At 47.3% G+C, this 16,548-nt stretch overlaps 1 protein-coding gene across 1 annotated transcript; it reads left to right on the plus strand.

Annotated features, from left to right (window-relative positions):
* Positions 1-3,816: 3,816 nt before the first annotated feature.
* Positions 3,817-15,910, plus strand: LOC124019428 (peregrin-like). The gene is given in 17 exon segments (XM_046334768.1): positions 3,817-4,112; positions 5,424-6,196; positions 7,209-7,398; positions 7,877-8,164; positions 8,714-9,231; positions 9,339-9,579; positions 9,887-10,018; positions 10,158-10,286; positions 10,373-10,766; positions 10,910-11,084; positions 11,086-11,219; positions 11,400-11,669; positions 11,812-11,959; positions 12,107-12,240; positions 13,738-13,850; positions 14,042-14,196; positions 15,225-15,910. Coding segments are annotated over 16 exon segments (3,933 nt in total). The 5' UTR covers positions 3,817-4,112; positions 5,424-5,468; the 3' UTR covers positions 15,409-15,910.
* Positions 15,911-16,548: the final 638 nt, after the last annotated feature.

The following is a 16,548-nucleotide window of genomic DNA, read 5'->3' on the forward strand; positions in this document are numbered from 1 at the left end:
TGACGTCCTCCCTTTATTCCTCAATAATCTATTAAATCTAACTGATGGTTTTTATTGAGTAAAGATTTAATCATATTACTGAACAGATGTGATAAATTATCGGGTTCCCTTTCCCCAATAAAGTGTTGAGGGTAAGTGCATTATATTATGCGCATTGCTTATTTTCACAGGTTCTGGGTTGTGATTTGTCCATCTGACGCACCAGTAGTTTCCATCTGCATTGCATAAATCATTCCACTTCAAATCCTTGACCATTGAACAAAAATATAAATGCAACATGCAGCCAATTTCAAAGATTATACTCAGTTCATAGAAGGAAATCGGTCAATTTAAATGAATTCATAAGGCATAAATCTAAGGATTTCACATGACTGCGAAGTTGATGGATATTGGCAGGAACTGGAACATGCTGTTCACATCAATCCAGGCCATCCCAAACTTGCTCATTGGATGACACGTTTGGTGAGTATGCAGGCCATGGAAGAACTGGGACATTTTTAGCTTCCAGGAATTGTGTACAGATCCTTGTGACATGGGGCCATGCATCATCACACTGAAACATGAGGTGATGGTTGTGGATGAATGGCACGTCACGGTATCTGTGCATTCAAAATGCCATTGATAAAATGCAATGTGTTCATTGTAGCTTATGCCTACTCATAGCATAACCCCACGGGCACCATGGGTTCATAACGTTGAAATCAGCAAATCACTTGCCCACACGATGCCATACACGCTGTCTGCCATGGAAGAACAGGTGACTCAATAAGGAAGTGGTCAGGTTATGCGAATGCTACGCTACAGGACTGTTTTGCTAGCACAGACTGGAATATGTTCAGGAATTCATCCAATGGAATTGAGTACACCACCTCATTCACCGGCTTCATCAATAGCTGCATTGACAACGTCATCCCCAGAGTGACTACGTACATTTCCCAACCAGAAGCCATGGATTACAGGCAACATCCGCACAGCTAGAGCAGCCGCTTTTGAGGAGCGGGACACTAATCTGGACGCTTATAAGAAATCCCACCATGCCCTCAGACAAAGCGTCAATACAGGACTAAGATTGAATCCTACTACACTGGCTCTGATGCTCGTCGGATGTGGCAGGGTTTGAAAAATATTACAGACAACAAAAGGAAACTCAGCCACAAGCTGCCCAGTGTCATGAGCCTTCCAGATGAGCTAAATGCCTTTTATGCTCGCTTCGAGGCAGGCAACACTGAAGCATTTCACAAGGGCACCAGCTGTTCCGGATGACCGTTTGATCACGCTCTCCATAGCCGATGTGAGCATGACGTTTAAACAGGTCAACATTCACCAAGCTGCGGGGCCAGATGGATTACCAGGATGTGTACTCAAAGCATGTGTGGACCTACTGGCAGTGTCTTCACTGACATTTTCAACCCCTCCCTGACTGAGTCTGTAATGCCTACATGTTTCAAACAAACCACCATAGTCCCTGTGCCCAAGAAAGCGAAGGTAACCTGCCTAAATGATTTCCACCATGTGGAACTCACGTTGGTAGCCATGAAGTGCTCTGAAAGGCTGGTCATGGCTCACATCAACACATTTACATTTAAGTCATTTAGCAGACGCTCTTATCCAGAGCGACTTACAAATTGGTGCATTCACCTTATGACATCCAGTGGAACAGTCACTTTACAATAGTGCATCTAAATCTTAAAGGGGGGGGGGATGAGGGATTACTTATCCTATCCCCAACACCATCAAGCCAGAAACCCTAGAACAGGGGTTTGCAATTCCAGTCCTGCCTGATTCGTGTAACAGTTTTGCCCCAGCCCCAGCTAACACACCTGACTCCAATAATCAGTAAATCATGATCTTCAGTTTAGAATGCAATTTGATTAATCAGCTGTGTTTGCTAGGGATGGAGAAAAAGTGTGACATCAATCAGGTGCTCGAGGACTGGAGTTGCCTACCCCTGCTCTAGACCCACACCAATTCACATACGGCCCCAACAGATCCACTGATGAGACAATCTTAATCACACTCCACACTGCCCTTACCCACCTGAACAAAAGGAACACCTATGTGAGAATGCTGTTCATTGACTACAGCTCAGGGTTCAACACCATAGTGCCCACAAAGCTCATCACAAAGCTAAGAATCCTGGGTCTAAACACCTCCCTCTGCAACTGGATCCCAGACTTCCTGATGAGACGCCCCCATGTGTTAAGGGTAGGCAACAACACATCTGTCACGCTGATCTTCAACACTGGGGCCCCTCAGGGGTGCATGCTTAGTCCCCTCCTGTACTCCCTGTTTATCCCATGACTGTGTGGCCAAGCACAACTCCAACACCATCATAACGTTTGCTGACGACACAACAGTGGTAGGTCTTACCACCGACAACAATGAGACAGTCTATAGGGAGGAGGTCAGAGACGTGGCAGTGTGGTGCCAGGACAACAACCTCTCTCTCAATATAAGCAAGACAAAGGAACTGATCGTGGACTATAGGAAAAGGAGGGCCGAACAGGCACCCATTAACATCGATGGGCTGAAGTGGAGCAGGTCGAGAGTTAAGTCCGGGTGTCTGGTCTCAGACGATCCCACAGGTGAAGAAGCGGGATGTGGATGTCCTGGGCTGGTGTGGTTACACGTGGTCTGATGTTGTGAGGCCGGTTGCACATACTGACAAATTCTCTAAAATGACGTTGGATGCGGCTTATGGTAGAGAAATTAACATTCAATTCTCTGTAAACAGTTCTGGTGGACATTCCTGCAGACATCATGCCAATTTCATGCTGCCTCGACTTGAGGCATCTGGCAAAACTGCACATTTTAGAGTGGCCTTTTATTGTCCCCAGGACAAGTTGCACAACATTTGAGAGAAATAAGCTTTTTGTGCATATGGAAAAGTTCTGGGATATTTTATTTCAGCTCATGTAATATGGGACCAATAATATACATGTTGCCTTATATATTTTATTTTATTTGCACCAAAGAAAAGTGATAGACAACAATACAGATGTAAAAAAAACAACGAATATTACAAAAAAAGAAACAGTTTGCAGGTGTGGTTGGAAGCCCATGGGCTTATATGAAAACCACACCATGAAAATAAATACAACACATCAGTATATTTCAAGGCCTAATTATCTTTCCTCCAGAAATTAGTCTGTTCAAATTGACCTCCAATGAAGATTCCACCCACCTCCACTTTTTGATAGTCTGCCATCTTTTATTTGTATTAGCATCATGATAAAAGTACATTTTGGCCTACATTACTACTGTATAAATGTGAAATTAATGCAATCACAATAGATTATTTGCATTAAGCCTATAATAAACAGACATAGCCTATAGTGAACAATGAAAATCTACATTTGACTGTAGAACTATATATATTTTGTCGTCCTTTGCCAGCCTATATGAAAATGTGTGCATACTGATCAAATAATCAATTTCAAACCTACCGTGCACATGTAACTCTGATCTGTCGTTTTCATATTCAAATTTATGGCGGAAACCCTCCATATATGATTTACGTTTCCACATTGGCAGATTCGCAAGTAACAAAAAGAAAAAACAATGATCTTAGAAGTTTTCATTAAATCGAATTCAGCGTATTTTATCCGTATGTTTTTCGTCTTTGGACATTCCATTCTTTATATTGCATATTTATCCAGATGTATATAAAAAGGTGTGAAACTGATAGTTAGATTCGCCACACAGAAAAATAACAACAAAAGGAACCAAATTACATTTAACGGTGAAAACGTGACGCCACTTCCCTAGGTTTCCATTGGTTTCAAAAATACACCTTCCTCAAACACCAAAGAATGGTACACATCGAAATTAGGGCCTTATTTCGACAAATACACCATAAAACAAATCAGTTTGTATTTGACGAAAGTGCCCACACGCGCCTATGCCGTACAGCAGTGGCTGCCCCTTTTGTTCGCTGGAGTTCCTATCACAATGAAATTACTAGGATATTGTGTTGTCGTGTAAACCATTTACCCCATATTTCTTGTGATAATATAGTATTTTATATGATTAATACATCGATCTGCAATCGTCCCATTTACCGAGCTGGAGTGAGAGATTTTGCAGCACGCGAGCTTGAGGAGCCCTGAGTAGTAAGTGTTTATTAATTCAGAGCTACATTGACTATGTATTCGTGGTGTCTCGAGAGAAATAGGCTTACATTTGTAAGGTGTTTTATGATTTTTTTAAACGCAATGTATTTCTGCATTGATGTATGTTACAATTTGCTTTTCGAATAGTTTCTTATCCTATGTAGGTAGCGAGATAATACCCAGGATTCTGAGTGCTACATTATCATAATTATGATATATTTATCTTTCCCTGTTAGTAAATGTAATTCCCCTAGAACCACATTGACGACTAAGGAAATGGTTTTGCTTTAGTTACATTAATAGGTTGCAATCAGGTAACACAGGGTGTTATTTTGTAGTGGCTTGGTTGATCAGGGTGAGGTCTAAACATTGTGGAGGGAAACATTGTATCAAGCTGATACATCATTTGAGCAGTTACATTGTATTACCTCGGGTTGTCACCTGTAAGACTGGTTACAATGTTTCTCAGGCTTCTATAGATACAAATGTATCATTTTTCTGCCAACTAGCAACAATTGGTTGCAATCTAGTGGATATAGCTTTCTGGTTTCATTTGCAAGCTATAGTAAATTGCTACACATTTCCTTGGATCTTTGAGCACGTGAATAGAATAGCATAAGATTACGCTATCCAAATGAATACAGGGGCTAAGCATTCGATCGATCAAGAGTCAAAGAGTCATTCATATGATTTATTATTTTATAGATTGATTAGCTTGCCAGAGTTTTATCTGGTACTTCTGGTGAATATGTTTATTCAATGACAGTGGAGGCTATCGGCAGGTGTTTAGAAGTCTACTTTATGATTTATATGAAGCACCTGGTCGAATCAACCTTTGAATTTATATGTTATCTGTAATCCAACATTCCAAACGTGTAATTTATCTCGGCTGTTAAATCGATCCGGTTACTGGCTATCTAGCTAGCTTTTTGTCTCTTCAGTTTAAGATTTTAATCTTTTATTCGAAAACATTGTTACTTGTAACAGTAAGTAAACAGTATTGCAAGTCAAATTTAATTTGCATTAATTTAGCTAGCACGAAAAATTGTCAGATGCACCTGTCGTTGCCATGGTAAAGTTGACAGCTATCCAGCCACGTGCCTGCTGTTTGCAGGGGTTTGTTTCCCTGAAATCAGCAAGACAACATGGAATAGCTTTTAGGATTCCAAAGGGCAAAGGCAATGGACACAACTGTGATGTTTTCAACATAGACAGACTCTTATTTTGACATAATACCCATCTGCATGTATGTGTTTCCATAATGTTGGTGTGAGAGATGCCAAAACCCTCCCCCTCCCCTCTCTGTCTTAGATGTAAGCTTGAACAGCTCCTGTCCCAGCAGTGGCCATCGGCACAATGGGGCTGGACTTTGACGTGAAGACTTTCTGCCACAACCTCCGAGCCACCAAGCCCCCTTACGAGTGCCCAGTGGAGACCTGTCGCAAGGTCTACAAGAGCTACAGCGGCATTGAGTACCACCTCTACCATTACGACCATGACAACCCCACGCCTGCACAGGGCATGCCCCAGAAGAAGAGGAAGGGGCGCCCCCCTCGCATGTCCCTGGTGGGGACCGGGGACGGGGAGGGAGGGCTGGGAAAGGGAGGTGGGCCAGGGCAGGCAGGGAACACCCCTGGGAGTCCTAATCAGTCAGAGCACTCCCACTCCCCAGGCAGGGAGACAATGACCTATGCCCAGGCCCAGCGCATGGTGGAGCTGGAGATCCATGGACACATCCACCGCATCAGCATTTTTGAGAACATTGACGTGGTATCGGAGGATGACAGTGGGGCCGAGGACCCTCCATCCTCGGGCGGAGGTGGGGGAGGGTTGTGTAATGGGGGCGACAGCGGGGGAGGAGGGAGTGAGGTGGGGGGCAAAGACAGGCCAGACACCCCTGCTGCTAACGGGGGGAAGGCCACACCCAAGTCCGGGAAGCACAAGAGTAAAGAGAAGAAGAAGGAGGGATCGTCACACCACCACAGCGCTTCCTCTGGCCCAGCAGTCAAGCTGCCTGAGGTGGTGTACAGAGAGCTTGACCAGGAGAGGCCCGACGCACCCACACGACAGTCATCTTATTACAGGTCAGTCACAGTACTGCACGGCCCTCATCCTACTACAGGTCAGTCACAGTACTGCACAACCCTCATCCTACTACAGGTCAGTCACAGTACCGCACGACCCTCATTCTACTACAGGTCAGTCACAGTACCGCACAACCCTCATTCTACTACAGGTCAGTCACAGTACCGCACGACCCTCATCCTACTACAGGTCAGTCACAGTACCGCACGACCCTCATCCTACTACAGGTCAGTCACAGTACCTCACGACCCTCATTCTACTACAGGTCAGTCACAGTACCGCACTACCCTCATCCTACTACAGGTCAGTCACAGTACCGCACGACCCTCATCCTACTACAGGTCAGTCATAGTACCACACAACCATTCTACTACAGGTCAGTCATAGTACCACACAACCATCATCCTACTACAGGTCAGTCATAGTACCACACAACCATCATTCTACTACAGGTCAGTCATAGTGCCACACAACCATTCTACTCCAGGTCCGTCATAGTACCACACAACCATCATTCTACTACAGGTCAGTCATAGTAACACACAACCATCATTCTACTACAGGTCAGTCATAGTACCACACAACCATTCTACTACAGGTCAGTCATAGTACCACACAACCATCATTCTACTACAGGTCAGTCATAGTACCACACAACCATCATTCTACTACAGGTCAGTCATAGTACCACACAACCATCATCCTACTACAGGTCAGTCATAGTACCACACAACCATCATTCTACTACAGGTCAGTCAGTCCTCTGTAGTTTAGTTGGTAGAGCATGGCTCTTGCAACACCAGGATAGTGGGTTCAATCCCTGAGACCACCCATACGCAAACAATGCATGACTAAGTCTCTTTGGATAAAAGTGTCTGCTAAATGGCATATATGATCATGTTATAGTCAGTCACAGTACCCTGCCCCAGCTGATGTTATTGAAGGTCTAAATATCCATACTCTGTCATTCCATTCCTCTCTGCTCTCTCCCCACACTTTCCTCTCCCTCAGGTACATAGATAAGTCGGTGGAGGAGTTGGATGAAGAGGTGGAATATGACATTGATGAGGAGGACTATATCTGGCTGGACATCATGAATGACAAGCGGCGTAGTGACGGGGTGACACCCATCCCCCAGGAGGTGTTTGAGTATCTCATGGACCGGCTGGAGAAGGAGTCCTACTTCGAGAGCCACAACAAGGTGTCTCTCTCTCTCTCTCTCTCTCTCTCTGGCTCTCTGGCTCTCTGGCTCTCTGGCTCTCTCTCTCTGGCTCTCTGGCTCTCTCTCTGTCTCTCTGTCTCTCTGTCTCTCTGTCTCTCTGTCTCTCTGTCTCTCTGTCTCTCTGTCTCTCTGTCTCTCTGTCTCTCTGTCTCTCTGTCTCTCTCTCTCTCTCTCTCTCTCTCTCTCTCTCTCTCTCTCTCTCTCTCTCTCTCTCTCTCTCTCTCTCTCTGGCTCTGAGTGACAGATTTTGTGTCATTCCAGCTTTTTCCCACCTTCTTTCCAGACATGATGTTGACTTGCTTTATCTGTCACCTTCTGTTAGGTGTGTGGTGTACTGTATTGAGTGAGCAGTAGGATGTAAAATGGCGTTAGCTGTGTGAGTCTGTTCCCCTAAATAGTTATCCCTTTACTTACCCTCTTGTCCATTTTCTACTCCACCTTTCCCCTCCTCGCTCAGACGGACCCCAGCGCCCTGATCGACGAGGACGCCGTCTGCTGCATCTGTAACGACGGCGAGTGTCAGAACAGCAACGTGATCCTGTTCTGTGACATGTGTAACCTGGCCGTGCACCAGGAGTGTTACGGCGTGCCCTATATCCCTGAGGGCCAGTGGCTGTGTCGCCGCTGCCTCCAGTCCCCCAGCCGCGCCGTCGACTGTGCCCTCTGCCCCAACAAGGGTGGGGCCTTTAAACAGACAGATGATGCACGCTGGGCCCACGTGGTGTGTGCCCTCTGGATCCCCGAGGTGAGTGTGTGTGAAGGTAGAAGTGTGTGTGTGCGTTAGGTTAGGAGTGAGTGTGTGTGTGTGTGTGAGGGTAGGGGTGTGTGTGAGGGTAGGGGTGTGTGTGAGGGTAGGGGGTTGTGTGAGGGTAGGGGGGTGTGAGGGTAGGTGTGTGTGTGTGTGAGGGTAGGAGTGTGTGTGTGTGTGAGGGTAGGAGTGTGTGTGTGTGTGTGAGGGTAGGAGTGTGTGTGTGTGTGTGAGGGTAGGAGTGTGTGTGTGTGAGGGTAGGAGTGTGTGTGTGAGGGTAGGAGTGTGTGTGTGAGGGTAGGGTGTGTGTGTGAGGGTAGGTGTGTGTGTGTGTGAGGGTAGGAGTGTGTGAGGGTAGGAGTGTGTGTGTGTGAGGGTAGGAGTGTGTGAGGGTAGGAGTGTGTGAGGGTAGGGGGGTAGTGTGTATGCTGTGCTTGAATGTATTGACAAAAAGTTTTGATGCTGTGCATGTCTCTAGTCTGTCCTGTTGACAGTCCTGTTGCAATGAATGTGAATCTCCTCATCCCTCTCCTTATCTCTCCTCAGGTGTGTTTTGCCAACACAGTCTTCCTGGAGCCCATTGACAGCATCGAGCACATCCCCCCGGCGCGCTGGAAGCTCACCTGCTACATCTGCAAGCAGCGCGGCTCAGGGGCTTGCATTCAGTGCCACAAGGCCAACTGCTATACAGCCTTCCACGTGACCTGTGCCCAGCAGGCCGGCCTCTACATGAAGATGGAGCCCGTCAGGGAGACCGGCGCCAATGGCACCTCATTCAGCGTCCGCAAGACCGCCTACTGCGACATCCACACCCCGCCCGGCTTAGCACGCCCACTCGGAGGGGTGGGAGGGGCTAGCATGGGCTCCTCCCACAGTGAAGGCGAGCTGGAAGAGGACGATGAGCCCAGTATAGGTCACGATGACGACACCAAGGGCTGGAGCTCAGAGCGGGCAAAGAGGGCCAAGGCCAAGTCCAGACTGAAAATGAAGAGAGCCAGGAAGATACTGGCTGAGAAGAGGAACGCTGCGCCCGTGGTGTCTGTGCCCTGTATACCCCCACACAGGTACTTACTCACACATACTCACTGCAGACAAAGGCATACAGATTCAGACCTCACTTACTCTCCCAGTCTCTTCAGTCCTACCATCTTCCCTATATGTTCCTCCCCAGGCTCAGTAAGATCACCAGTAACCTGACAGTGCCCAGGAAGAGCCAGTTTATGCAGCGACTGCACAGTTACTGGACCCTGAAGAGGCAGAGCCGGAATGGTGTCCCTCTGCTGCGCCGGCTCCAGACCCACCTGCAGTCACAGCGCAACACGGAGCAGCTACAGCCACAGCCACAGGCGCCACAGGCGCAGGTTACCACGGTAACCACCACACAGTCTCTGTCTGGTGTTGTTATCACAGCGGTAGGGAGAATACTACTAGAAACTCTGCATGTGTTTGGAATGAAGTGTGCCGGCTTTTCAGAGACAGAAGGAAAGAGGGAGTGTGTGCTCTGTTTATGTAAATGCTAAGGTTGCATTGTCTCAGGCGATTGCTTTGTTTGATTCTGCTGTGATGTAGTGGGTGTGGTGCTGCGTCCTGATTTTAACTATGTAGGCTTACTAGTGTGTAACACTGCCAAACTAACCAGATGGTGTGCGTTTATTTTGTGTGTGTGTCTTATTGCCAATCTAACGTTAGTGTGTGTGTGTGTGTGTGTTGGGGCCCCAGAAGGACAGTGAGGAGAATAACTTGGCTCTGAAGGAGCAGCTGAAGGCATGGCAGAGACTAAGACATGACCTGGAGAGAGCCAGACTACTGGTGGAGCTCATCCGCAAGAGAGAGAAACTCAAGAGAGAGACTGTGAGACACACACACACACTCCTCACATCCTTACTTCATGCACACTTTTGTATATTGGCACATGAACACACACTTGACATCTGGCAGTTTGCATAGTGAGCAGGTGCGCTTACACATGTTGATCTGTCTGTGTGTTCAGATCAAGGTGCAGCAGATGGCGCTAGAGATGCAGCTGACTCCCTTCCTGGTCCTGCTGAGGAACACACTGGAACAGCTACAGGACAGAGACACCAGCAACTTCTTCACTGAGCCTGTCCCCCTGGCCGAGGTAACTCACACACACTCTGACACCCCTTTGTGTTATCTCACACATACTGTGGCTGGTGGTGTTTAACCCCTAACCTCTCTCCTCAGGTGCCAGACTACCTGGACCACATCGAGAGGCCCATGGACTTCCAGACCATGTGGAACCTACTAGAGGCTCACCGCTACCTCAGCTTTGAGGCCTTTGAGGCAGACTTCGGCCTCATCGTCAACAATTGCCTCAAATACAACGCCAAGGACACAGTGTTCTACCGCGCTGCTCTGCGCCTCCGGGAGATGGGTGGGGCTGTGATCAGGACTGCCCGCAGACAGGCAGAGCGAATCGGCTTGGACTATGACACAGGTATGCACCTCCCTCGAGAGCCCAGCCCGGACAGCCAACGTGACAGAGAGAGGGACAGGGACCAGGAACGAGAGAGGGACCGGGACCAGGAACGAGAGAGGGATGGAGACGGAGACAGGCCGCTCTCTTCCAATGAGGATGGTGAGTGTCTTAGAGTCCTGTATTATCATAATGTTCTACTCCCGCCTTCTTCTTCTTACAGTTGTACTCTTCCACTTAAGTTATTATGTTGCTGTATAGCCATGTGGGATTCTGTAGTTGTTAAATTTCTCTCTGTCCCTTAGACCTGCTCTTACCAGAGAACCGGCGGAGGCTGCCATTGGAGGAGCAGCTGTGTTTCCTTCAGGCGCGCTTTGATGAGGTCAGCTCAGGGAAGCACAGCATTGGTCGGTCGCGGCGTGCCAAAGCCCTGAGGAAAGAAATGACGGTCATCAAGAGGAAACTTGCCCACCAGAGAGAGGGAGGCTCGGGCATGGGGGGGCAGGGACTCAGGGGGCGGGGGGGACAGGGGACCATCCCTCCCCCATCACCCCTCATCCATGGGACGCCACGACGAGGGGGAAGAGAGCAGCAGTCAGGAGATCAGTGGCAAGGGTGAGACTGAGGGGATATCTAAACTAAGCTCAGTGTACACGCTCCAGAATTAATTTACAAATTGATCTCACATAGGCCTAGCCATACTTATCATGTGTAACTCTCATTATGTTAGATTTATGAAATAACATTTTCAGTCTCTGTCTCCCTGCTTCTCCCTCCTCCTCTCTCTCTCTGCAGATTTAAGTGCATCGTCCTCTGCTCTAGCTCCAGAGGTTGGACGTCGTACCTCTGTCCTCTTCTCCAAGAAGAACCCCAAAATGGCCGGACCCCCCAAGAGGCCGGGCCGTCCCCCTAAGAACAGAGACGCGGGACACGGAGGGGCAGGGGTGAGCCCCAGTCCAATAGGTCCCCCTCAGCTGGCCCTCTTGTCTCCCCCTCGGCAGAGGAAGAGACCCCACAGCAGCTCCAGCTCCGAGAGCGACAGTGATATCGACAACCTCCTCCCGAGTAAGACACACACACAATCAAACCAATCACATACACAATCACACTAGGTCTGAAACAACATTGTTATTACTCTAATCTTTTAACAGTTACGACTCTCTAAGGTCAGTCTAGTAACTGTAACGGTTATGACGGTATCTCCTAGGCCTGCCCACTAACGGTTTTGGCGGGGCCAACCAGCCGGTGACTGAGAGTTTTCGGGTGTACAGGAACGAGAGGAGCCTTCCTCGATCCAGCTCTGACTCTGAATCCACCAGCAGCAGCAGCAGTAGTGCTGCCTCTGACAGAACCAGGTAATTATAGACACACACTGTGGTATTTACACACAGCCACATAGTCAAACACAACTGCACTGTCTATGATGCACACATTTGGTTTAGGATGAATGAATGACTCTCTTTTCGTCTTTCTGTCTCTCGCCCTCTTTCTCTCTCTCGCAGTACCACTCCGTCTAAGCAGGGCCGGGGGAAGCAGTCGTTCTCTCGTTCAGCCTTCCAGGAGGACAGCAGTGAGGAGACATCAGGGACAGAGAATGACTCCTACTCCGTGGGAGGGTCACGCAGTGTCTCACACTGTGAGTGCCACACATACATGCATAGGCATGCATGCACTTATCTGTCTTCGTCAATCTCATCTATCGTGCCACCTCTACCTCTCGTTTTCCCAAAGTGTGTGTATTTAGGAGGTATACACAGTGCCTTTGGAAAGTATTCAGATCCCCTGACTTTTTCCACATTTTGTTAGGTCTTATTCTAAAATTGTAAATCGTTTTTTTCCCCTCATCAAGCTACACACAATAACCCATAATGACAAAGCAAAAACAGGAATTGAAAACTGAACTTTCACATTTGTATAAGTATTCAGACCCTTTACTCAGTACTTTGCTGCAATCTTGGCACACCTGTATTTGGGGGGTTTCTCCCATTCTTCTCTGCAGATCCTCTCAAACTCTGTCAGGTTGGATGTGGAGTGTCGCTGCACAGCTATTTTCAGGTCTCTCCAGAGCTGTTAGATCGGGTTCAAGTCCGGGCTTTGGCTGGGCCTTTAAAGGACATTCAGAGACTTGTCCTGAAGCCACTCCTGCGTTGCCTTGGCTGTGTGCTTAGGGTCATCGTCCTGTTGGAAGGTGAACCTTCGCTCCATTCTGAGTTCCTGAGCACTTTGGGACAGCATGATGCTGCCACCACCATGCTTCACCATAGGGATGATGTCAGGTTTCCTCCAGAAGTGATGCTTGGCATTCAGGCCAAAGAGTTCAATCTTAGTTTCATCAAACCAGAAAATCTTGTTTCTCATGGTTTGAGAGTTCTTTAGGTGCCTTTTGGCAAACTCCCAAGTGGGCTGGCATGTGTCTTTTACTGAGGAGTGACTTCCGTCTGGCCACTCTACCATGAAGGGAGGACTGGTGGAGTGCTGCAGAGATGGTTGTTCTTCTGAACGTTTCTCCAATCTCCTCAGAGGAACTGAGCTCTGTCAGAGTGACCATCGGGTTATTTGTCACCTCCCTGACCCAAGGCACTTCTCTCCCGATAGCTCAGTCCTAGTGGTTCCAAACTTCTTCCATTTAAGAATGATGGAGGCCACTGTGTTCTTGGGGACCTTCAATGCTTCAGTGCTTCAAATGTTTTGATAACCTTCCCCAGATCTGTTCCTTCGACACAATCCTGTCTCAGAGCTCTAAGGACAATTCCTTCAACCTCTTGGCTTGTTTTTTGCTCTGACATGCACTGTCAACTGTGGGACCTTATATAGACAGGTGTGTGCCTTTCCAAATGATCAAGTTGTATAAATCTCAACGATGAATCAATGGAAACAGGATGAACCTGAGTTACATTTCCAGTCTCATAGCAAAGGGTCTGAATACTTATGTAAATAAGGTATTTCAGTTTTATTTTGGTATAAATTAGCAAAAATGTCTAAACCCGTTTTCGATTTGTCATAATGGGGTATTGTGTGTAGATTTCCGAATAAGGCTAATGTAACTAAATGTGGGAAAGGTCAGGGGGTCTGGATAGTTTCCGAACACACTGTATGTGTGTGATTGTGATGTATTGGGTGTTTCTCTCAGTAGGGTGGGGCCGGGGCCGATCAGGTTGTAGGACGCCATCAGATGACTACTCTTCCCTTGATGCTCTGGACCTGGTGTGGGCCAAGTGTAGAGGCTACCCTTCATACCCTGCTTTGGTAATCCAGCCATGGATTGGACACACACACATGGATGTACACACATACACACACAGTAGGATAAACTACGATTGAAATTTCCATTCGCCCACAAGTTGCTAGTATCTCATACCAACCAATACCATAAAACATAAAACTATTGCATTTACTTGTCCTTTACCATCCCTCTAACCCTTCCCCTCCCCTTGTAGATCATAGATCCTAAAATGCCCAGTGAGGGGGTATTCCACAGAGGGGTTCCTATCCCCGTGCCCCCTCTGGAAGTCCTGAAGCTGGGGGAGCAGATGACCCAAGAGGCCCGGGAACACCTCTTCCTGGTACTCTTTTTCGACAACAAGAGAACCTGGTTAGTACACTGTCTGTCTCTCTCTCTCAGTCCTCTGTGTTTGTCTTTCTCTGCCCCTCGCTCTCTCTTCCCCAGCTCTCTTCTTTCCTCCCTCTCTCTCTTCTCTCTGTCTTTGTTCTCACTCATTATCCCCCTTCTCTCTTTCCCATGTGAACCTTTATCCCTCTCTCACACTAGTGGAGAAGTGTTGTTTTGAAGGCTTCTCCTTCTATATCCCCGTGGAGGCAGCAGAGAACCCAGAATCAGAGTGTAGCAGCAAACTTCATTCTGTAGTCAACAATGTGCAGCTCAGCAGCATTAAATCATTTCAAAAGGCTGTCTGCACGTAGTACAAGAGCAAAGGATGGGGTTTTTACATAGAAATGCAAGAAGGCAACAAAAACAATCCATCTCCCGCTAGCAGAAGTGGGTCAGGAGTGATTGAAGAGGACGCTTTGAGAGAGAACAAAGAGAGAAAAGACACTTTTGTTTTAGGTCACAACACATAAAACAACTCACAGCAGTCAGTGCTGCACTGTGGGTGGATAATAATTACCTGTGAGAAAGTGTTTCTAACCCTGTGTGTGTCTCTCTGTGTCTGTCTCTGTGTCTGTCTCTGTGTCCTGTCTCTGTGTGTGTGTCTGTGTCCTGTCTCTGTGTGTGTGTCTGTGTGTCTCTCTCTGTGTTTGTGTCCTGTCTCTGTGTGTGTCTCTGTGTCTGTGTGTGTCTCTGTGTCTGTCTGTCTCTGTGTGTGTCTCTCTCTGTGTGTGTCTCTCTCTGTGTGTGTCTCTGTGTCTGTGTGTGTCTCTGTGTCTGTCTGTCTCTGTGTGTGTCTCTGTCTGTGTGTGTGTCTGTGTCGGTGTGTGTCTCTCTGTGTCTGTCTCTGTGTCTGTCTCTGTGTCCTGTGTCTGTGTCCTGTCTGTGTCTCTGTGTCTGTGTCTGTGTGTGTCTCTGTGTCTGTCTGTCTCTGTTTCTGTCTGTCTCTGTGTCTGTCTCTGTCTGTGTGTGTGTCTCTGTCTCTGTGTGTGTCTCTGTGTGTGTGTCTGAAGGCAGTGGCTGCCGCGTTCTAAGCTGGTTCCTCTGGGGGTGGACCGGGAGCTGGACAAGGAGAAGATGCTGGAGGGAAGGAAGTCCAACATCCGCAAGTCAGTGCAAGTGGCCTACCACCGCGCCATGCAGCATCGCAACAAGGTCCAGGGAGACCCCAGCAGCGACACCAGCGACAGCGACTGAGCACTCACACACATATGCACACTCACACAGATATGCCCAACACACACACATGTCTTTGCTGGCCTCCCCAGGTATTGATAGGGTATTGGTTTCAGATCTGTGGGTTTTGATCTACCCTGTGGCCTTGGAGAGCCTAGCACCCAGCACACAGAACAATATGCCAGTAATACCTATTGGAAAGCACATGCAACACTCTCTTTCCAACACACACACGTTGTTGGCACACACAGTGGTATTTAATCTGAGATGTAAAATATGTATCTAAGAGAATTGAAACCGGTATTAAGAAAAAATGATATTCCCAGAATCATGATTCTGATATGAGTGTTTACCAGCGACTGAAGAACATGGGCTGCAGAAGGCCGCATCACACAGATATATGCACACACACACACACACACACACATGCATATATACAGTTGAAGTTGGAAGTTTACATACACTTAGGTTGGAGTCATTAAAACTAGTTTTTCAACCACTCCACACGTCTTGTTAAAAACTATCATTTTGGCAAGTCGGTTAGGACATATACTGTGTGCATGACACAAGTCATTTTACCAACAATTGTTTACAGACAGATTATTTCACTTATAATTCACTGTACCACAATTCCAGTGGGTTAGAAGTTTACATACAGTAAGTTGACTGTGCCTTTAAACAGCTTGGAAAATTACAGAAAATTATGTCATGGCTTCTGATAGGCAAATTGACATCATAAGTGTCAATTGGAGGTGTATCTGTGGATGTATTTCAAGGCCTACCTTCAAACTCAGTGCCTCTTTGCTTGACATCATTGGAAAATCAAAATAAATCAGCCAAGAAATGGTATAACTCCACAAGTCTGGTTCATCCTTGGGAGAAATTTCCAAACGCCTGAAGATACCACATTCATCTGTACAAACAATAGTACGCAAGTATAAACACCATGGGACCATGCAGCCGTCATACCACTCAAGAAGGAGACGAGTTCTGTCTCCTAGAGATGAACGTACTTTGGTGCGAAAAGTGCAAATCAATCCCAGAACAACAGCAAAGGACCTTGTGAAAATGCTGGAGGAAACAGATACAAAAGTATCTGTATCCACTGTAAAACAAGTCCTATATTGACATAACCTGAAAGGCTGCTCTGCAAGGAAGAAG

This window comes from Oncorhynchus gorbuscha, unplaced genomic scaffold (assembly GCF_021184085.1).
Source record: "Oncorhynchus gorbuscha isolate QuinsamMale2020 ecotype Even-year unplaced genomic scaffold, OgorEven_v1.0 Un_scaffold_918, whole genome shotgun sequence".
Lineage (NCBI taxonomy): Eukaryota > Metazoa > Chordata > Actinopteri > Salmoniformes > Salmonidae > Oncorhynchus > Oncorhynchus gorbuscha.